The sequence below is a fragment of the Mobula hypostoma genome, chromosome 13 (assembly GCF_963921235.1).
Source record: "Mobula hypostoma chromosome 13, sMobHyp1.1, whole genome shotgun sequence".
Classification (NCBI taxonomy): Eukaryota; Metazoa; Chordata; class Chondrichthyes; order Myliobatiformes; family Myliobatidae; genus Mobula; species Mobula hypostoma.
Genome location: NC_086109.1, coordinates 43,265,693 through 43,289,562, shown reverse-complemented (window position 1 = coordinate 43,289,562; position 23,870 = coordinate 43,265,693). Strand labels below are relative to the sequence as shown.

The 23,870-nt window shown below is 41.7% G+C and overlaps 1 protein-coding gene across 11 annotated transcripts in view; it reads left to right on the top strand.

Annotated features, from left to right (window-relative positions):
* The window catches only part of ppfia4 (PTPRF interacting protein alpha 4), a 774,853-nt gene that overhangs the window by 551,969 nt on the left and 199,014 nt on the right, over positions 1-23,870 (top strand). For all 11 annotated transcript variants that reach the window (XR_010020122.1, XM_063065583.1, XM_063065586.1 and 8 more), the window contains exon 2: positions 22,917-23,018. Coding sequence is in view for 9 of the 11 variants with exons in the window: in XM_063065583.1 (XP_062921653.1) it covers positions 22,917-23,018 (102 nt within the window). In the remaining 2 variants the exon portion in view is untranslated. The remainder of the gene's footprint in view (positions 1-22,916; positions 23,019-23,870) is intronic.

The following is a 23,870-nucleotide window of genomic DNA, read 5'->3' as shown; positions in this document are numbered from 1 at the left end:
CAGCTCCATAAGCTCTTAATTTAAGCACTGCAGCTTCATTTCACAGACAATAATGAGGCTCCACGTCAACATGGTTGTTCAGAGCTAATTTCTCTTCCCCAAATTTGCATTTTTTTGCCTTTGTAGATTTTCTTTAACCACTTAACCTTCCTCGTAATACTCAGACTTTATTTTATCTATAATAAAGGTAAACTTATCAAGTGGTTTGCACTTTCTGCCAATCTATTAGACAGCATTTTGAGCTTTTGCCCAGCTAAAGCCAAGAATTGATTTATCCTGGTCTTTGTGCTGGCTATCGTGCACTGAGTTTTAAAGAACCGGTTTTAGAAACTTCTAACGGTGCTGTGTCATTGTATGTCTGCAACTGCTAATTAAGTTCAATCCTCATTCCCCCGTGGTTCACTGTACTTCCTCTTATTCTTTTGCCAAGTGACCTTTGTCTAGCTTTATTCATTCATGTTTTAAAAAATGCTACATAAAATTGGAAAAACTTGACTCTATCTGTAATCTATTCAGAGTCATAGAACACTACAACACAAAAACAGGCTCCTCGGCCCATCTAGTCTGTTCACAGCTATTAATCTGCCGAGTCCCATCGAACTACACCTGGACCATAGCCCTCTATAAACCTCCTATCATGTACCTATCCAAATTTCTCTTTAAACATTGAAATCCACATTTACCATGGCCCTCACAGCCCCCCGAACATCAAAAATCTGTGGATAGACCTCGAGAGCAGTGCATGCAAGATGGCCCAAGAATCTCACAGATCTAGATGCCTTTTGCAAGGAAGAATGGGCAAAAATCCCCCAAACAAGAATTGAAAGACTTTTAGCTGGCTACAGAAAGCGTTTACAAGCTGTGATTCTTGCCAAAGGGGTGTTACTAAGTACTGCCATGCAGGGTGCCCAAACTTTTGCTTTGGGCCCTTTTCCTTTTTTGTTATTTTGAAACTGTAAAAGTTGGATTTAAAAAAGTAATCTTGCTTAAAATATTAAAGAAATGTGTCATCTTTTACTTTGTGCCTTTTGGAAATCGGGTCATCTTTTACTTGCTTAGCTATTCACAGTAACAGAAATATTGACCGGAGTGCCCAAACTTTTGCATACCACTGTACGTAGCATCATACAAACAGCAATCACAGGGTAAGCATAAACAAAAATCATATACAACTTTTTAATTTAAAAACACAATTAGAACAAAAAACAAGTCCATCTTAGTGCAAAGTGGTCAGAGTGCACGTAGCATTGCTAAACTGTAGTCATTGATATTCAAGAACTGATTATTTCTGATCCGAATGGTAGATTTCTACTGGTTAGTGGTCTACTATTTAATAAAAAGGTAGTTTTGGTTAATGTTTATGCTCCTAATATGGACTGAACAGAATTTTATAAATCATTATTCAATCAGTTCCCGAATTTGAATGAGTTTTCATTGATCTGGGGCGGAGATCTTAATACTTGTTTATCTCCAGCTTTGGACCGTTTGGCTCCTCTACGGACCTTACCTAATAAATCTGCAACTTTGATTAATTCATTCCTCTCTGATTCTGGGTCGACGGACATTTGGCATTTTTTGCATCCTCAGGGAAAAGGTTTTTCTTTTTTTTCACATGTTCACCATTCCTATTCAAGAATTGATTATTTCTTTATTGACTCTCGTCTTATTTCTTCAGTGATTAAATGTGATTATGACTCTATAACCATTTCGGATCATGCTCCACTTAAGCTTTCTATTAAAATTCAGGCCAATACACAAAATAATAGACAATGGTGTTTTAATTCGCTGTTGCTTCAGGACTCGGACTTTGTTAACTTTATGAATGAACAGATTGATCTTTTTTTTACAATCAACTATACAGAGGATATTTCTGTGAACATTCTTTGGGATACTTTTAAAACTTATATTCGTGGTCAGATTATCTCGTATTCTGCTGCTTTGAGGAAGAAGCTGAAGCAGGAGGAGTTGGTAATTGTGGACAAGGTTAAGGAAATTGATAAGAAATATGTTACAGCTCCCTCTGAGGAGTTATATAAACAAAGAACTGAACTTCAAATGGAACACAGTTTATTACTTTTGTCCTAGATTGTAAACCAATTAAAGAAAACAAGAAGTGAATTTTATGTACATAGTGACAAAATTGGTAAACTGCTGGCTAACCAATTGAAGTCTAATTATGCTAAATCTCAAATTAATCAGATTTATAATCAAAATGACCGACTGATACTTGATCATGCGGGAATTAATCAAACCTTCTGTGATTTTTATTCTTCCTTATATCAATCAGAGTCTCCTCGAGACTCTAAATATATGAATGATTTTTTAGATAAGCTAGACTTCCGTGAGATTTCACAGGATATGTCTTCTATGTTAGATACTCCCATTACCACTGATGAGATTAAGAATGTTATTTCCTCTATGAATTTGGGGAAAGCTCCTGGCCCTGATGGGTTTACCGTAGAATTTTATAAATATTTTGCACCTTCATTAATCCCTTGGTTCTGTAGGGTTTTCGAGGCTTCATTAAAACTTGGTAAACTTCCCGAATCTTTCAATAGAGCGTCAATCTCTCTAATATTAAAGGATAAAGATCCTGCTCAATGTGCATCTTATAGACCAATATCTTTATTAAATGTTGATTCTAAAGTTTTTTCTAAGTTATTAGCAAACAGATTAGAAAAAGTACTTCCTTTTATTATTTCGGAAGACCAAACGGGTTTTATTAAAGGTTGTTACTCTTTTTATAACATTCGCACACTGTTAAATATTGTTTATACCCCCTCACAAAATGTTCCTGAGTGTGTTATCTCTTTAGATGCTGTGAAAGCTTTTGATAAAGTAGAATGGCCTTACTTATTTAAGGTGCTTGAAATGTTTAATTTTAGCTCGAAATTTATATCCTGGATCAAACTGTTATATCATTCTCCTGTGGCCTCGGTCCGTACTAACTCTCTAAGCTCACCTTTTTTCCCTCTTTTTCGAGGCACTCGACAAGGTTGTCCTTTTAGTCCTTTATTATTTGATATTGCATTAGAACCTCTTGCAATTGCCATTCGAGAATCTCCAAATATTACTGGGATAACTCGGGGCTTAAAGTCCCATAAAATATCACTCTATGCTGATGACTTATATATTTCTAATCCTCAAAAATCCATCCCTGCTGTTTTAGAGTTATTAGCACAATTTAGTCTCTTTTCAGGTTATAAATTAAATCTTAGTAAGAGTGAACTTTTCCTGATTAATAAACAATTTCCCTTATATCATAACTTTCCATTTAAATCGATTAATAATTATTTTTCATATCTTGGGACTAAAATTACTTGTAAATACAAAGATTTATTTAAACCTGAGACTGGGTAAAATACATTTACAGAAAGCTAAGAGAGATGGAGGTTTAGCATTACCCAACTTTAGATTTTATTATTGGGCAATTAATATTCGACATATGAAATTTTGCTTACTTGACCAGGATATACTATCCATTCCTAAATGGGTAGCATTGGAATTACAATCTGTTCAGGGCTATACACTTGGCTCTATTTTAGGTTCCTCTCTTCCTTTTGATTTGAAACGCCTCAAACAGGTATCTAACCCGATAGTTAAATATACCTTACGTATTTGGTTTCAATTCAGAAAATTTTTTGATCTTAACCAATTTGGGCTAGCGATTCCTATTTTAGGTAACATATTTTTTCCTCCCTCTTTTACGGATTGTGCTTTTCAAATTTGGAAGACTAAGGGTATTTCACGGTTTTTGGATTTATTTTTGGATGGTTCCCTTATGTCTTTTGAACAATTATCTAATAAATATAATTTATCAAGAATACATTTTTTTAGATATCTACAAGTTAGAAATTTCCTAAGTACTATACTTTCTTCTTTTCCAATGCTTCCTCCTACATACATTTTAGATACTATAATTAACCTTAATCCATGTCAGAAAGGTGCATTGGCTATGATTTATAATATTATTATGAAACTTAGGAAAGCTCCATTTGATAAGATTAGAGTAGATTGGGAACAGGAATTGGGGTCTATCATTTCTGTGGATGACTGGGGGCAGATTTTACAATTAGTCAATACTTCCTCTATTTGTGCTAAACATTCCCTAATTCAATTTAAAGTTGTTCATAGAGCACATATGTCCAAAGATAAATTAGCTCACTTTTATTCTCATATTAATCCTTTTTGTGATAGATGTCCAGGGCAGATAGCCTCTTTAACTCATATGTTTTGGTCTTGTCCTACTCTGGAAACTTTCTGGAGAGACATTTTTAATATTATCTCCAAGGTATTGAATATAGATATCTCTCCTCACCCTATTACTGCTATCTTTGGACTACCTAAAATTTCCAGTAATCTTTCCCCTTCAGCCCGTAGAATGATTGCATTTCTTACTTTAATGGCGAAAAGATGTATCTTACAACATTGGAAAGAGCTTAATGCTCCAACTACCTTTTTTTGGTTTTCTCAGACGATATTATGCTTGAATTTGGAGAAAATTCGAAGCAATCTTTATGATTCCTCACTTAAATTTGAACAGACCTGGAGATCTTTTATTCAATATTTTCATTTAATGTAATTTTTTTTCTCCTCTTTTTTTGCTCCATACTTATATACCCTTCTTGTTTTTTTTACTGTTTTTAATGGAGGTCGGGATTGAGGACGTGATTTTAAGTTTAACTCTGCTTGGTTCCAAGTTAGCCCATTGCTTTGCTTTTAGTTAGTTGCACGGTGGTTTTTTTTGGGTCTTTTTTTCCTTTTCTCTATTGATATATATATATAAAAATTAGTATACTATTATGTTACCTTAGTATGTTATGTTTAAATTACATTGTTTGTATCTTTTTTTTGTATTAATATCTCCTGTAATTTTATTATATTCTAACAGTGTATTAGTGCCTTTATGGCTTACCTTTTTGTATACTTATTCAATAAAAAGATTTAAAAAGAAAGAAAAGAAAGAACTGAGTGACTGAAGGGATGTAGCTATTCTTGAACCCAGTGGTGTGGGACTTCAGGCCACTATACCTCTCACTTTCTACTCCTTTCATTTCTCATTACTCTCAATTGTTCATATTTCCCAAGTACAAAGACAGAGTGCAGTATTCCTGGGAGAGAAGCAGGATAAGGAATAAAATTTGAACTTCAATGACTTGCATTTATTTCGCATTCATTTCAAGAGGTCTAGAATACAAGAGCAAGAATGTGATGCTGAAGCTTTATAAGGCACTGGTGAGGCCTCACCTTGAGTATTGTGAACAGTTTTGGGCCCCTCATCTTAGAAAAGATGTGCTGGCATTGGAGAGGGTCCAGAGGAGGTTCACAAGGCTGATCCCAGGAATGAAAGGGTTATCATACGAGGAAGGTTTGATGGCTTTAGGTTTGTAATCGCTGGAATTCAGAAGGATGAGGGGGGATCTCATTGAAACCTTTCGAATGTTGAAAGGCCTAGACGGAGTAGATGTGGAAAGGATGTTTCCCATGGTGGGAGAGTCTAGGACAAGAGTACACAGCCTCAGGATGGAGGAGTGCCCTTTCAAAACAGAGATGCGGAGAAATTTCTTTAGCCAAAGGGTGGTGAATTTGTGGAATTTGTTGCCACATGCAGCTGTGGAGGCCAGGTCGTTGGGTGTATTTAAGGCAGAGATTGACGGGTTCTTGATTGAACATGGCATCAAAAGTTAGGGAGAGAAGGCCAAGAACTGGGGTTGAGGAGAAGAAAAGAAAGGATCAGCCATGATGAAATGGAGGAGCAGACTGGATGGGCCAGATGGCTTAATTCTTTTCCTATGTCTTAAACGGTCTTATGAACTTGAGGTTCCAGACAGTAATTTGTGTAAAACTGCATGTTTGACATGTCTGTTAACACTGAAATTGTAAACTTGTACTTGCTTTGACAGACATCCCACCCTGCAAAAACTCATTTCAGGGAGGTAGCACCATCAATTTGCGGGAGACTTCCGGGAGAGGTGGGATGTTTGCAATAGAGTAGCTCCTTAGCAGCTAGCCAGCTAGTTTAAATAACGTTAGCTATGCTAATGAACGAATGACATCTGTTACACTCACCTCAACATGTCTTTTACAGTCTTAACCCACCATGGGCAATAGAAAAGTCACTGTTGCAAACAGTGCAGCGAGCAACACTGTCATTATTTTTGACCGCTATTAGGCAGGGGTACACTTCTGGGTAGTCTAGGGTGACGTATGTTTTATATTTTATTTTTTTGGAACACTCTGACTTTTTTTGGAACTCTCTCGCTGTTGCTCTTGCTCTGTATCGCGCGCGCTCTCGCTTGTGGTTGCTCGCGCTTGCGCTCGCTCTCACTCGTGCTCGCTTGCTTCCTCTCTCTCACTCGTGCTCGCTTGCTTTCTCGCTCTCTCGCTCTCACTCGTGCTCGCTTGCTTCCTCTCTCTCACTCGTGCTCGCTTGCTTCCTCGCTCTCACTCGTGCTCGCTTGCTTCCTCGCTCTCTCGCTCTCACTCGTGCTCGCTTGCTTCCTCGCTCTCACTCGTGCTCGCTTGCTTTCTCGCTCTCTCGCTCTCACTCGTGCTCGCTTGCTTCCTCGCTCTCACTCGTGCTCGCTTGCTTTCTCGCTCTCTCGCTCTCACTCGCACTTGCTTGCTTTCTCGCTCTCTCACTCGTGCTCGCTTGCTTCCTCGCTCTCTCGCTCTCACTCGCGCTCGCTTGCTTTCTCGCTCTGACTCGTGCTCGCCTGCTTCCTCGCTCTCTCGCTCTCACTCGCTCTCACTCGCGCTCGCTTGCTTTCTCGCTCTCTCGCTCTCACTCGCGCTCGCTTGCTTCCTCGCTCTCACTCGTGCTCGCTTGCTTTCTCGCTCTCTCGCTCTCACTCGCGCTCGCTTGCTTTCTCGCTCTCTCGCTCTCACTCGTGCTCGCTTGCTTCCTCGCTCTCACTCGTGCTCGCTTGCTTTCTCGCTCTCTCGCTCTCACTCGTGCTCGCTTGCTTTCTCGCTCTCTCGCTCTCACTCGCGCTCGCTTGCTTTCTCGCTCTCTCGCTCTCACTCGCACTCGCTTGCTTCCTCGCTCTCTCGCTCTCACTCGCGCTCGCTTGCTTTCTCGCTCTGACTCGTGCTCGCCTGCTTCCTCGCTCTCTCGCTCTCACTCGTTCTCACTCGCGCTCGCTTGCTTTCTCGCTCTCACTCGTGCTCGCTTGCTTCCTCGCTCTCGCTCTCACTCGCGCTCGCTTGCTTTCTCGCTCACTCGCTCTCACTCGCGCTCGCTTGCTTTCTCGCTCTCTCGCTCTCACTCGCTCTCACTCGTGCTCGCTTGCTTTCTCGCTCTCTCACTCGTGCTCGCTTGCTTCCTCGCTCTCACTCGCGCTCGCTTGCTTCCTCGCTCTCTCGCTCTCACTCGCGCTCGCTTGCTTCCTCGCTGTCTCGCTCTCACTCGCTTTCTCGCTCTGACTCGTGCTCGCCTGCTTCCTCGCTCTCTCGCTCTCACTCGCTCTCAGTCGCGCTCGCTTGCTTTCTCGCTCTCTCGCTCTCACTCGCGCTCGCTTGCTTTCTCGCTCTCTCGCTCTCACTCATGCTCGCTTGCTTCCTCGCTCTCACTCGTGCTCGCTTGCTTCCTCGCTCTCGCTCTCACTCGCGCTCGCTTGCTTTCTCGCTCTCTCGCTCTCACTCGCGCTCGCTTGCTTTCTCGCTCTCTCGCTCTCACTCGCGCTCGCTTGCTTTCTCGCTCTCTCGCTCTCACTCGCTCTCACTTGCGCTCGCTTGCTTTCTCGCTCTCTCGCTCTCACTCATGCTCGCTTGCTTCCTCGCTCTCACTCGTGCTCGCTTGCTTCCTCGCTCTCGCTCTCACTCGCGCTCGCTTGCTTTCTCGCTCTCTCGCTCTCACTCGCGCTCGCTTGCTTTCTCGCTCTCTCGCTCTCACTCGCTCTCACTCGCACTCGCTTGCTTTCTCGCTCTCTCGCTCTCACTCGTGCTCGCTTGCTTCCTCGCTCTCACTCGTGCTCGCTTGCTTCCTCGCTCTCGCTCTCACTCGCGCTCGCTTGCTTTCTCGCTCTCTCGCTCTCACTCGCGCTCGCTTGCTTTCTCGCTCTCTCGCTCTCACTCGCTCTCACTCGCGCTCGCTTGCTTTCTCGCTCTCTCGCTCTCACTCGTGCTCGCTTGCTTCCTCGCTCTCACTCGTGCTCGCTTGCTTCCTCGCTCTCGCTCTCACTCGTGCTCGCTTGATTCCTCGCTCTCGCGCTCGCTTGCTTCCTCGCTCTCGCTCTCACTCGCGCTCGCTTGCTTTCTCGCTCTCTCGCTCTCACTCGCGCTCGCTTGCTTCTTCGCTCTCGCTCGTGGTCGCTCTCAGTCACTTTCTCGCTCTTGCGCTCGCTTTCTCACGCTCGCTCTCAAAAAAAAATCGATCTCTGGGATATTGTATATAATTTGCGGGCATCAGGGAGCCACTATTAATTTGCGGTAGACTCCCGGACCTTCCAGGAGAGGTGGGATGTCTGCTTTGATTAGGTATTATTTCAGATGCTGAGAGACCCTATAATCTCAGGTCATTTGACAGAGATCAAGCCAAATACTGAAGCGGCAAAGTTTAGACTTAGCCACAAGTACTAAATGTACAATTGCTTCCTGATATTTGCACTTTATTGACATGGAGCTAAGCATTGGATCATTGTTTTAAGCACATTTTACAACCTGAATTGTGCAAACAATTGACAAACAATAGCTTGAGGCCTGATTAAGTTTTTCTCTTTGCTATTGCATAAAATAACACAAGGACAAATCAGAACAAGCTCCTGAACTGGAAGAGGTGAAGAACCCAAAAGAACTGAGTGTGACCCTTCTGTGAAAGCAAACACTCAGAAGGGTGACAGTCCATGTACAAGGCAGATTGTTGACAGGAAATCACAACAGACCCAGTATTATCAAGTGTGATCAACCAAGCCCTGGAGAATAAATACAAATGTCAGAGACATTCAGAAGCATTTCAAAAGATTGTCAGATTTGAAAGATGGCAAAACTTGTGAAGTGGCTGGCCATCTGTTGCAGCTTTTCTCAGCAATTTTGTGGGAAGTGCTTATTGAGATCTGCTGATATGCCCTATTATGTCACATTGCACAGGACCCTTGTCAATCTATTGGACAGCAAGCTGAGCCTTCTAGATTCTAACTAACTACTGGGAAACTGAACAGCCAGTGCGTTTGGTGGACTTGCCTAAGCTGGGCTAATATTCCAATTGTGGCCTAATCAATGATTTGCATATGTTCAGAAATATCCTTCTGTTTTCTCTACAGCCCTACTTAAATAAATAATTTATCTTATTAGTTTTTAAAAAAATTCTCTGTCCATAACACCAATTTGCATTTACGTAGTAATAAGGTCCAAAATGCAGACATCCCACCCTGCAAAAACTCATTTCAGGGAGGTAGCATCATCAATTTGCGGGAGACTTCCGGGAGAGGTGGGATGTCTGCAATAGAGCAGCTCCTTAGCAGCTAGCCAGCTAGTTTAAATAACGTTAGCTATGCCAAGGAACGAATGACACCTGTTAAACTCACCTCAACATGTCTTTTACAGTCTTAACCCACCATGGGCAATAGAAAAGTCACTGTTGCAAACAGTGCAGCAAGCAACACTGTCAGTATTTTTGACCCCTATTAGGCAGGGGTACACTTTAGTGTAGTCTGGGGTGACGTACGTTTTATATTTTTTTGGAACACTCTGCCATGGCGCGCTCTCGCTCGCTCTCTCTCTCGTGGTCACTCGCGCGCTCTCAAACGCTCTTGCTTGCTTTCTCTCTTGCTCTCCCTCTCTTGCTCGCGCGCTTTCGCTTGCTTTCTCGCTGGCTCACTCTTTCTTGCTCGCGCGCTCGCTTGCCTTCGCTCTCACTCTCTCTCGTGGTCGCTCTCACGCTCTCTCTTGCTTTTCTCTTGCTCGCTCTCAAAAAAATTGATTTCTGTGATATTGTATATAATTTGCAGGCATCAGGGAGCCACTATTAATACACGGCAGACTCCCGGAAGTTCCGGGAGAGGTGGGATGTCTGAAAATGCATCATGTAAATTTTAGTAAACTGAATTTGGCATAGAATCACGTTAGAGTTCATATTAAAGATCATTTAAGCGGTGGTTAAAAGATGCTAAAGCAGTGGGATTTCTTGAGAGGAATAGGGGAGACATTCCAGAGGGTAAGAACTGAATAACTACCAATTGAGCAGACATTTTAGGTATCGTGTCTATAAAACACCGGATGGCTACCCTCTCCTGATTGATCCTATCAGGAGATATGTGACAGTTACTTAAGAATCGTATGGTGATAAAGCGTCAGCATTATATAATTAATTTCTGTCTAAGCTGATATTGAATATACTGGCACATCTTATAGGTTAAAGAGAAACTGTCATGAATATGTAGGTTCCACGTATATCTCTTGCCAAGAAGAATGTCCACTATTCTGAAACACACCTTTGGACAAAACTATGATGTACAATGTGATGACTTTGGGATATTGAGTTCAGAAGGATTTTTTAATGGAGAGATAACATTCCTTGTACACTGAGACTGAACTAAAATTGTTTACATTATATGGGGAAAAACTTAATTTATTTGTAAATATATTCAGTTTTTGTAGTAAAATAACAGATAACAGAAATTATCTTTGAATTGTTTTTCAAAGAGATTAATAACTTTGCATTGCCTTTAGACAAGTGACAGCTCGACCATAACAATTAACAGGAAAATGTCCCATCCCCTGTTTCCTTTGGAATACATCCCCACCGTTGAGAAAAATCATCTATGGACAGACCTAGCAGTGGTTTTCAAAATTATGGAAGGTTATGACAGAATAGATACCGAGAGATTCTTACTACTTGTGGGAAGTCCATCAATACAAGATAGTCTCAAAGTTATCCAATAAGGAATTCATAAGAAATTTCTTTATGCAATTACTGTAAGTGATTGGAGCAAATTGTATACATTCTGTACATCAGAAAGAAGGCTGGTCAAACAAATGAGGAAAAGAGAACAGACAAAAACTTCAGGAGTTTTACATGAAGAAAGACCGGAGAAGGCTTGAATGTCAGATAAATATTGATGTGGATTAGTTGAGCTGAATGACCTGCTTTTATACATTTAACAACTCCATAGTTGCCAGCTTCTCTGGTCTGCCTGCAACAGCATGTCTTCCCACCAAACACCTTGCATGTACTTTGCTATTTCATAAAACATTTTGATGCTTTCAAGGTAGCAGAATAGCAAAAAAAAACCTATTGAAGCAAGTCAAAAACTTTTCAACATTCACCAGGAGAGCTACTAGGCATCTCTCAAATGTAACTAATTGTAATATATTTCCATGAATGTATTTAATTCTTCACAGAACTCTCCTTACGTTATCCTGTGCAGACTTCTCCGGTTTCGAACGAAGCATTTTTTACAAGGATTAGAGTATAAAGTGAAAAGCCGAAATTATTTGAAAATAATGCTTAAAGTTGCCATTTGTTATAATCAGCATGAAAGACCATAAGTCATAGGAGCAGAATTAGCCCATTTGTCCCATCAAGTGTATGAATTCCACAGATTCACTGCACTCTGGCTAAAGAAATTCCTCCTCATCTCTTCTAATTGGACCTCCCTCTATTCTGAGGGTATGCCCTCTTGTCCCACACTCACCCACCATAGAAAACATCCTCTCCACATGTACACTATCTGTGCCTTTCAATATTTAATTGGTTTACTGAGATCTCCCCTCATTCTTCTAAATTCCAGCAAGTACAAGCCGGAGCCATCAAGTGCTTCTCATATGTTAATTTTTTTCATTCCCGGATGTATTCTTGTGACCTCCTATTGAAACCTCTCCATTGCCAGCATAGTATTTCTTAGATGAAAAATTGTTCATAATACTCCAAATACAGTCTGACCAGTGCCTTATAGAGCCTCATCATTGCATCCTTGTTTTTTTAATAATCTACTCCTCTGGAAATGAATGCTAACATTGCATTTGCCTTCCGTACCACCGACTCAACCTGCATGTTAACCTTTAGGGAATTCTGCACAAGCCCTCCCAAGTCCCTTTGTACCTCTGATTTTTGAATCGTCGCCCCATTTAGAAAATATCCGAAGCCTTTATTCCTTCTACCAAAGTGTATAAACATGCTCTTCACTACATTATATTTCTCATTATTGCCAGTCTCCTAATCTAAGTTCTTCTTTAGACTCACTGCTTTCTCAACACAACCTGCCACTCCACCTATCAATGTATTGGTTGCAAACTTAGCCACAAAGCCATCAATTCCATCATCCAAGTCATTGAGTACTGTGTGACATGAAAGGAAGCAGGCTCAACACCAACCCTTGTGGAATACCACCAGTCACCTGCAGCCAACCAGAAAAAGCCCCTCTATTCCCACTCTTTGCCTTCTGCCAGTCAGCCAATCTATTCTGATAGTATCTTTGCTATACTAACATGGGCTCTTATCTGGTTGAACAGCCTCGTGTGGCACCTTGTTTGAGGCCGACTTTCTGAAAATCCAAGTAAATAACATCCGCTGACTCTCTTTTGTCTATCCTTCTTGTTATTTTCTCAAAGAATTCCAGCAGATTTGTTAGGCAAGATTTCCCATTAAGGAAACTATCCTGACTTTGGCCTATTTTATCATGTGCTCTCACGTACCCCAGAATATCATCCTCAATAATGGACTGCAACATCTTCCCAACCACTGAAGTCAGGCTAGCTGGCCTATAATTTCCCCTCTTCTGCCTCCATCCCTTCTTAAAGAGAGTGGTGACATTTGCAATTTCCAGTCCTCTAGAATCTGGTGATCTTGAAAGATCATTCCTAATGCCTCCACAATCTCTTTAGATTAGATTATGAGGACACTCAGTCCTCATTTATTGTCATTTAGAAATGCATGCATTAAGAAATGATACAATTTTCCTCCAGTATGATATCACAGAAACACAGGACAGACCAAGACTAAAACTGACAAAAACCACATAATTATAACATATAGTTACAACAGTGCAAAGCAATACCGTAATTTGATAAAGAGCAGACCGTGGGCACGGTAAAAAGAAGTCTCAAAGTCCCGATAGCCCCAACATCTCACGCAGACGGTAGAAGGGAGAAACTCTCCCTCTCTCCCTGCCATGAGCCTCCAGCGCCGCAAACTTGCCGATGCAGCACTCTGGAAGCACCCGACCACAGCCGACTCTGGGTCCGTCCGAAAGCTTCGAGCCTCTGACCAGCCCTCCGACACCAATTACCGAGCAACATCTCTGCCGAGCACTTTGACCCCACCCTGGCCGCCGAGCAACAAGCAAAGCCGAGGACTCGGGGCCTTCCCCTCCGGAGATTCTGGATCACACAGTAACAGTGGCAGCGAAACAGGCATTTCAGAAGTTTCACCAGATGCTCCTTCGTGCTCTCACGTCTGCCTCCATCAAATCAGAATTGTGCACGGCACCCTACTTGACAGATAATAGATATTCATCACCGGAGTGGCCGCTGCGAGCTGCATCGCGCCCCCATCTTCTCCTTGCCTTTAGCTACCTATTTCAAAACCCTGTGGTGTCCATCTGGTCCAGGTGAGTTACCCTTCCTTCAGACCTTTCAGCTTTCCAAGCACCTTCTCCTTAGTCGTAGCAACTACGCTCACTTCTGCCCCCGACAGTCTTGAACTTCCAATCTGTTGAGAGCTTCATCGATCTGTGATCACCCAAACTATCCACAACTCCTCTCCTACCAGCTTAATTATTCTTGGGTGCATTAGGTTTTGTGAACATTTAACTGTGGTGTCTAGGAAGTTCAAATCTGTTTTCACACTGCTTCACATGGGTTTTGAAACTGTAATCTGCGAAAGTTTGAATATGGCATCATTGTTAATTTTGGATTGAAGAGAGAAGGGAGGTGCATTTTTTAAAATCTCAGATACCTTGTTTGTGGAGTGAAACTGAACCAAAATCTCTCATAATGTGAACAAAAACCTCAAATAAAAATTGTTGTAATTGGAATATTTTTACAAGGTGTTTGAGGGATTCTCTGTATACAGTATAAATTATTACACACACTTGTCTGTAAAAATTGAAATTCTGCCATATAGATTTCTTCTACTCAGTTATTTTTTTTTGTGATGAGAAATCGAACCTACATTGGAGAATAACTAAAGAGAAAATCTGCAGATGCAGATCCAAGCAACACCCACAAAATGCTGGAGGAGCTCAGCAGGCCAGGCAGCATCTATGGAAAGGAATAAGCAGTCAAAGTTTCTGGCCAAGACCCGTCATCAGGCCATGAAATCACTCAAGCTTAGGGAGGTTATGATGTACCGAGACTGCTCTGATATTAAAGTCGCTTTGGCAGGAATCCGCGTAAAGACCGGAAGGAAGTGGCAGGCACAGGAAGCTGTCGACAGAGTGGGGGCACGGCTGCGGCACAATATTTTGGTGGGGCGGGCAGGACTGGGTTGTTTTCCCAAACCACGCTACAACAAAACCCGTGGAAAGGAGAAGCGTCAACTGGTTCCGAACGAGATATGAGCAGAAGTGGAGGAAGAAAGATACAGCAAGATGGTCGGCATGTACAAGCAAGGCGCCTGGACTAGATGGGAGCATGCAAAACCTCACAAATTCACCTGGACAAAGCTCTGGAGAGCCGAACCATTACGTATCAAGTTTCTCATCCAATCAGTCTATGACGTTCTCCCAAGCTCGACCAACCTGTACAGGTGGGGCATGGCAAACACTCCAGCATGCCAACTATGCCAGAGGAGGGGCACCTTGGAGCATATCCTAAGTTGCTGCTCGAAGGCGTTGGGGGAAGGGCAATACCGCTGGCGCCATGACCAAGTCCTAATGTCTAAGGTGGATGCAATCAGCACAGCGATTCAAGACAGCGAAAATCAGCACACTTCCAAACAGTCCATCACCTTTATAAGAGCGGGGGAGAAGGCTCAACATTGGCCTAGCTCCTTGGGAGGGCTTCTTGCCACTGCATGAGACTGGCAGCTCCAAGTCGACCTAGGGAGGCAGCTCAAGTTCCCAGAGAACATCGCAGCCACTCCGCTCCGCCCGGACATGGTGTTAATATCAGAGTCTACAAAGCAAGTGGTCCTGCTGGAACTTACTGTCCCCTGGGAAGACCGGATTGAAGAGGCCAACGAGCACAAGAGGGCTGGATACACAGATCTTGTTGCAGAATGCTGGACCAATGGCTGGAGAGCTCGCTGTGAGCCAGTCGAAGTTGGGTGCCGGGGCTTTGCTGGCCATTCATTACAGTGGACTCTAAAATTCCTTGGAGTTATAGGACTGCAGTGCAGAAGAGCCACCAAGAACATTCTGGAGGCTGCTGAAAAGGCCTTGCGGTGGCTGTGGATCCGGAGGGGGGCGGAATCCGTGGATTTGTGCTCCACTTGGACACAAGTCGGGGGCTGATCACCCCTGGCTAGGTCAACTGGGCGAGGGTATCTGATGATTAAAGACCCGAAACACCCTATGACCCCGGGTTCATCACTGAAGACGTGTCCAAGTAGCACCAGAAGGTGTATTCCACAACTAAAAAAAATATTGACTGTTGTCTTTGTATTCACTGTTCTCTCCCAATAAGCATCTTTAAAGAGGTTAACTGCAAATTTCAAACTAAAATATATCTGGAATGGAATTCTGATTTGCTTTGTGCTTTTTGGTTTGGAACCATTCCTGTACGCTGACTCTGACATCTTAAAACCATTCTTCTTCATTCCCCACTCTGGACTCTTACTTCTTCTCATCTGCTTATCACCTACCCCTGCTGCCCTTGCTCCTTTCCTTTCTCCCATGGTCCACTCTCCTCTCCTAGCAGATTCCTTTTTCTCCAACCCATTGCCTTTGCCACCTATCACTTCTAGCTTCTTTCTTCAAAGAAGCACTGAGCAAAGGTATGTTTGGAGAAAAAAGGGTGCACCTCCAAATCCACAATGGACTACCTCAAGAGGCACAAGCTGAAGGTTTTGCCATGGCCCTCACAGTCCCCTGATCTAAACATCATCGAAGATCTGTGCATAGACCTCAAAAGAGCAGTGCATGCAAGACAGCCCAAGAATATCATAGAACTAGAAGCCTTTTGCAAGGAAAAATGGGCAAAAATCCCCCAAACAAGAATTTAAAGACTCTTAGCTGGCTGCATAAAGCGTTTACAAGCTGTGAGACTTGCCAAAGGGGGTGTTACTAAGTACTGATCATGCAGGGTGCCCAAACTTGTGCTTGGGGCCCTTTTCCTTTTTTGTTATTTTGAAACCGTAAAAGATGGAAATAAAAAAGTAATCTAGCTTAAAATATTAAAGAAATGTGTCATCTTTAACTTTTGGAAATCAGGTCATCTTTTACTCACTCAGCTATTCACAGCAACAGAAATTTTGATCAGGGGTGCCCAATCTTTTGCATACCACTGTATATATATTCTGTTTGGGTGTCGTTTTACTCTGTCTTTTCTCTTGTCTTCTCGTTTTGTTCTATTCTGAGATGGCTCTTGAGATTTGTTAAATTTTGACATGCCTTTTATGTTTGCAGTTAATCTAGTTCCATATAGCTCTTGTTTTTTTTGATGTACTCCATGGCTGTTTGTTGATCTAGTGAAGAAATGTTCATAGTACAACCTTCAGTCTCCCGAGTTCATGGCTCAGACTGTAAGTTAAGTTCATAGGGATGGGTTTAAGCTGGGGGTGGGGGGAGGGAGGTTAGGTGACAGGTTAAGGTTTAAGGACAGAGAGGAGGGGCAATAAATAAAGTATCGGGGCAGGAGATAGTTGTCAGAGTTCAGGTTCCAGTGCTCTGCATTTGAAGGCTAATGATTCCTGAGAACTGACATCGTGTCTGCAGCCTCTGAGGACGAAGGCCAGCGATCACTGTGGCCAATGACCAAGGTCGGTGGGTCCCATGGATGAGAGTTGGTGACCACCACCCCCCTCGCCCAGGTCAATGAGTCGCGAGGTTATGGCCTGAGGGAGTCCGGAAGTCAAAGTCCAGAGGTCGGTGAGTCCTGGGGTCAGTACCCAGAGGTTGAGGCCTGAAGATAGAAGCCCCTGGGTCAGCTTGTCCAGAGATCTGGTGTCTGTGAGTGTGGGCCAGGGACTGGAAGTTGGACCCAATGACTCTGAATCAGGGGCCAAGCATTAGAGGTTGAGGCCTGGAGGCAGCCAGTCGGGGCTGGAGGTCTGACTGGCTCTGTGAGGGTGGGAAAGGGACATGTCTTGTTGTTTTGTTTTTTTTGTGTGTTGTTGCTTTTTTTTTCTGCTGAACATGGTGGGCATGCTATGTGGGTGCCCGGTTATGTGGCGCCACTTGTGGGCTGCCCCCAGCATATCCTTAGAATGTGTTGGTTGTTTATGCCAGCAACACATTTCACTGTGATAAAAAAAATCCATATCTTCCACTCTGAATCATGTGCCATTGTTACTTGCCATCCCCAGGCCAGGTCTGGGTTTTGTGCAAACCTTGATGCATTTGGTTATAGACTGCTTTATGATCTGAAGGGTGCTGAACATCGTGCCATCATACTTCTGATCTTGTGCCTTATGGAAGTCACTGATGAAGCAGCTATTGGAAGGTTTGGCCCAGCCCACAATCCTGAGAAATGACTGTGGCTGAGATGATTGATCTCCAACACTGCCATCATCATCCTCTTTTTTTCTTTTTCAATATTTTTGTTGATATTATGTAAATTATATGAATACAAATACAAAATTGATAAGGATACAAGTAAATAATACAAATTACATTACATTTAAATCACAATAATATGATCATAGTATCCCATATTCCAAAACAATCATGTGTAAAAAAAGATTGAATTATGAAATGAAATAGAGTAAAATAATTGTATTTTATTTAAAAAACAATCTACCCCCACTACCAAAATGAGCTGGTTAGTAAAAAAAAAGAAGAAAAAAGAAAAATACCTTACCTTATGATATTATAATAATAATGGCTCAGATCCGTACTTTAATAACAGTTCAAAGATTGTGAAAATAATTCAGAAAGGGTCCCCATCATCATCCTCAGCACTGGTTTGATTCCAGCCAGCAGAGGGTATTCTTGCCCCCCCCCCCAATTCACATTGACTCCTGTCTAGCCATGGCTCTTTGATGCCATTTTCAGTCAAATGTTGTCTAGATATCAAAGACAGTTGCCCTCATTTCACCTCTTCTGACCAGGTTGGGACTAATGCGGTCAGCAGTTGAGTGAATTTGATAGAATGCAGACTGAGCTTCTGTGAGCAGGTTGTTGCTAGCAAGTACTGCATGAGCGCACAGTCGATTATCCCTCCATCATCACTTTGTGGATGATCGAAGAGTGGTATTCGGCTAGATTGGGTTTTTGTGGATGAGACATATCAGAGCAATTTTCCACATTGTTAGGGAGATGCCATGATTGTAACTATTTTGGAATAACGTGGCCAAGGGCTCGACAAGTTCTGGCGTACAAGTCTTGTATACTAGTGTCAGGGATCAGAGCCTTTGCTGCATCAAGTGACTTCAGGCTATTTCGTGACATCAGGTGAAGTGCTCAGACTGGCATCTATCATGCTGGGGACTACTAGAGGAAGTTGAGATGGATCATCCACTCACCACTTCCAGCTGATGATTCTGCTTCCCCTTTTGTACTGACGTGCTGGGCTCTCCCTTTGCTGAGAATGGTGGTACTGGTGCAGAACTTGCTCTTAAATTGTGATCCACAACTCGCTGATTTCAGTAAGGATTGCAGAGTTGTGAGAAACAAAGAGAAATGAAGTTTCTTTTTAATGACATGAGGTTCTGCGGATGCTGGAATCTGGAGCAACACACAAAATGCTGAAGAGACTCAGCATGTCAGGCATCATCTATGAAGGTTTGATGAAGAGTCTCAGTTTGAAACATCAGCTGTTTATTCCCTCCATAGAAGCTGCCTGACTTGCTGAATTCCTCCAGCACTTTGTGTGTGTTCCTTTATAGTGATTAGAGTTTAGTTCATTTTAATAAGTTATTTAGCTGATTTTCTTTTCAGTTATTCAGAATCATTTCAAAATCTTGCCAGCTGTAAACAATCTTGGAAGGTTTCAAGAAAGGGGTTTTAGTGTACTGTTTTAAATGCTGCTATCTAATCTCAACGGTATTCAACCAGTTGATCTGTCTCACTCCTGTACACCTGCTGTTGACAGAATTTCAGATGGTGATGAGGAGACGTACAGCTGTGAGGTAGGTGAACTGGTTGGGTGGTGTCACAGCAACAACTTCGCACTCAACATCAGTGAGACCGAGGGATTGGTTGTGGACTTCAAGAATGGTTAGTCGAGGGAGGGAACACACACCAGTCCTCATCAAGGGTTCAGCAGTGGAAAGGGCAAGCAGTTTCAAGTTCCTGGGTGTTCCTGTTAGATCTCTGAGGATCTAACCTAGGCCAAACATATTGATGCAATTACAAGGAAGGAATGGCAGCAGCTATATTTCATTCAAAGTTTGAGGAGAGTTGTTATGTTACCAAAGGCATCAGCAAGTTTCTATATATTTACCATGGAGAGCATTCTAGCAGGTTGCATCATCATCTGGTATGGAGTGACCACTGCATAGCATCAGAAAAAGCTGCAAAAAGTTGTAAACTCAGCCAGCTCCATCATGGACACTAGCCTCCCCAGCATCAAGGATCCCCCTCAAAAGGCAACACCTCAAAAAAGTGGCATCCATCATCAAGGATCTCCATCACCCAGACATGCCCTCTTCTCATTGCTAACTTCAAGGAGGAGGTGTAGGAGCCTGAACACACACACACAACATTTCAGGAACAGTTTCTACCCCTCAGCCCTCAGGTTATTGAATGGACAATCAACCCATGAACACTTCCTCAGTATTATTTTCCATCTCTTTTGCACTACTTATTTAATTTATTTTTATATATATATATATATACTTACTGTAATTTATAGTTTTTATTATTATGTATTGCAATGTGCCGCAAAACAGCAAATTTCACGACATATGCCGGCGATATTAAATCTGATCCTGATTCTGGCTATCAGGCCAGGACTTCTTCATTCAGCTGTTAAGTAGAGAAAAACTGAAGTGAGGCAAGTTTTACAATAACTGTCTATTTCTTTTCAGGAATGGATTGGAGTATGTCAACTTTGAGATAATAATACTAGCAATATGAAGGATCTGGTTCAACTTTGATTATAACTGTGAATTTAAATCTAATGCTAATATATGAAAAATAAGCATGTAAAAGAAAGGAATCTGATGCTTTTGTACTGTATTTTGTGTTTGATTTCAGCTTTTGATTAAATGGTTCAAAATATATCCATTGTAAAAAGTAGGTCATCCCAACTGATGATTTTGGCAAAACATGCCTGGTCCTTTGTAATGTTACGTAATTGAAATGCAAATAATTTCTTTGTCATTAGCATTTGGTTTTTCCTGCAGTGTTTTATGGGGAATTATTCAGAAACTGTTTATTGTTGGGAAAAATAACTTCCCTTTATGTTAAGCACAAAATAATCTGCAGATGCTGGGGTCAAAGCAACATTCACAACACACTGGAGGAACTCAGCAGGTCGGGCAGCATCAGCCCGACCACTGATGCTGCCTGACCTGCTGAGTTCCTCCAGCGTGTTGTGAGTGTTCCCTTTATCTCGTTTTTATTCCACGTACATGTTTGTGGAATGCTATGCAGTGAAAAGTTTGCGTGGCTAAAATGTTCTTTGAATTGAAGTTCAGAAATCTCACTGCACAGGGTGACTAAATCCAAGTGATAGTTAAGTTCCTGTGGTTGCGGTACAACAGAACATAAGAGTTGAGAGTTTGAAGTTCATCATACTGTAGCTTTTTGCGTCAGTTCCTTCAGCATGTGCCCAGTTTTCAACTAAAACCAAGGCAATTGGGATGGTTCGGTGAAACATTGTCACTTTAGACAATTAGTTGGAGATGTAGAGTTGGAGATGTAGAATCTGAAGCTGACGTAGAATGTCTCACTGTATTCACCAGATTCTACAGCAACAACTCTTAAAGACAATGGTTCTTAGCAACCATTGTCATTACATTCTAGAATCATGGTACTGAATGACAGCAAATGTACCACACTGGAATAATTTAATCTTGCATGGGAAATAATGCTACTTGGCCATTTGACACACCATTGACATGTTTGTTATCAGCCTTGGGATTTTTGGATCCAGAGCAGATTATCAAAATATTGTATGTATTCCAATATAGTAGTAACTTTCCATTTGATGTGAGGCAACTTACTTATTTTTTGGTAATCTTACCATATGTTTAAGATGACTTTGCATTATTTCTATCTGCTTCTCTTTCAACAGATGTAGTTCACACGTTTAAGGTCATTGAGAAGATCACTTAAGTTTTTCAAACTAATAGCATTCAACTGCGTTTGATTACTGGTTTGACAGGGAGTATTCTATGGTCAAGGGGGTGATTTGTTTTTTGTTTCGAATCTTCTGGTTGTCACTCTTTCTCTTAGTGATGTACACCAGAGAATTGATCTTTTGAAAATTTGGTCTGCCTCATTATTTGTTGGGCTCAGTTAGTGAATTGCAGAAGGCTGCTCAAGCTGCAGAAAAAGAAACATCTAAATGGGGCAGCCTGGTAGTATAGCTGTTGTGCAATCATTTTACAGAGTCAGCAGTTCAATGCCCGTTGCTGTCTGTAAGGAGTTTAAATGTTCTCCCTGTGATGGTGTGGGGTTTTCTCCGGTTGTCCCAGTCAATCAGAGTCCAGTGCCCATTGCTGTCTATAAGGAGTTTGACTGTTCTCCCTGTGATGGTGTGGGGTTTTCTCCGGTTGTCCCAGTTTCCTTTCACACTCCAAAGATTTAGGGTTAGGGTTAATGATTTGTGGGCACTGCAAGCATTATCAGCATAATCCTCACTGATTTGATTTGATGCAAATTACACATTTTTCTATATGTTTCAATGTACATGTGACAAATAAAGCTGATCTTTAAAACCCTTCACCCTGAATTCTCATCAAGGATCAATCAATCAATCAATCCAAATCACAAGTTAGATATTAGTTGGACTTCCCTTGGTTTCTCTCCTCCTCCAACACCTGCTCAAAATGTTGTGCTTTTACAGTACAGAACAAAAACTAAGGCTGGATACCCCTTGGTCTCATTATTCAGCAGCAAGTAGTGTAGTTACTCATTGATGGGCTGACGTTTTGGGTTTAGTTGTCTTTCCTTCCTGGCAGTGATAATAACTGTGATCAATTCCTACTCTACCGTTTTCATATCATTCATGGGGTGGGTGTTCTTTCTGCCATCATCCCTCCCACACTCTGGTGGACCAATCGCAAAATGCATTTTACTTTGCAACACTCCTCCTGATTTTAAAAGCTTCCTTTTTACCAGCTCATCAAGCTGTGCCCTCAATTCCAATTCCCTTGATTCAGTTGGTTTTGTGTCAATATTGACAGTAACCATTAATGGTGAAAATGTCAGTGTGATACTTTTGAACTCTTAATTTTCCTGATTTCCTTTTAGAGCTCCAGTCTCCACATTCTTTTTTTTTAGAAACAAGCTGCAGAAAAAGCAGGCCATTTTTTTTTCAAAAAGACCTGCTTTTGATTCTTTTATGTGTTCCTTTCTATTTGCATGAACAATTATAAAGTCTTATCACGAAGATTTTAACCACAAACTTTCCCTTTTGTTAAGACTGAATGGAGGTCAGTGATTGAGAAATTGAATCTGTTTCAAAGAGTTTACAACTGCAAAGTAGGAGTCGATTGTTAAGGCATGATTATTTTTATTTGAAGTGGAAAAAGTATCATTTTCCACTGGTAGATTGGAGCATACAACTTTAACAGTTAAAAACAGTAGGCTAAGTTATATTACCAAAAGCAGTTAATTCCTAAATCAACAAATATAGTTCTCTACCTACAGCAGTTCATTTCTGGAATTATTATCAAACTAAGTGCCTATCTCTTATCTGTGTTTCAGGAGTTTGCCGCACTAACAAAAGAACTGAATGCCTGCAGAGAACAACTTTTGGAGAAAGAGGAAGAGATCTCTGAACTGAAAGCAGAGAGGAACAACACCAGAGTGAGTAATGAAATCACACTTCACTGAAAGAATAATCATTGCAAGGTTCAACTAAAGGACATGGATAATACTGCATTTATTCAGACGAAGAAAACCAGCATGATAGTTGGTCACTTTGTGCCATTGTTTACAATTTCAATGACTATTTGTGGTAGTTGTCATGAGTAGTTCATTAAAATCAAGCAATGTTATTTCTCCAACAAAGAAATTAGGCTTTACTTAGTAGGGCATAGAAGTCACTCCCTTTTTTTTCTCATTTTCCCCTCCTCTTCCAATGTTTTAAGTTTGTGCTTCGCACATATTTTGTCTGAACAGCTGGGATCAAGCACTCGGGGCTGCTGCATTAGCGTTCCTGAGTTTCCTGGTGCTATGTAACTTTGTTGGCTCACATTGTGGTAAAGGTTTATAGATACAAGTAATTCTTTGGCGTTTTCTCTAGCAGTCACTCTTTGTGCGAGGTAAAAACCTAGCCAATCTTAACACTATCTTCATTTGACATTACAGCTTTCAGAAGGCTGAGAATGACTATCGAAAATGTAGAATTCTCTGCTTTTCCCCCAGCCCTTCTAGCTTTCAAGCCCGAACAGAAATTCTCGGAACATACTAAATTAATCTGCAAATCTTACCATTCCAACCTGTTCAACATGGACAGGGAGTTTTTCTGCTGCTCTCTTGGATAAAATGTACTTACAAAAAGAATCTTTTGACACTTTGGAAAATTTAAAGCTTGGTCTAATTTTGCTCTGACAACAAAAACAGAGGGATCGAACAAAGTTAATTGTTCAGGAATTTTATTTGAAACTGACCCAGCATTTTTACTTAAAATGAAATAATCTGTTTTTTTCTAATGTT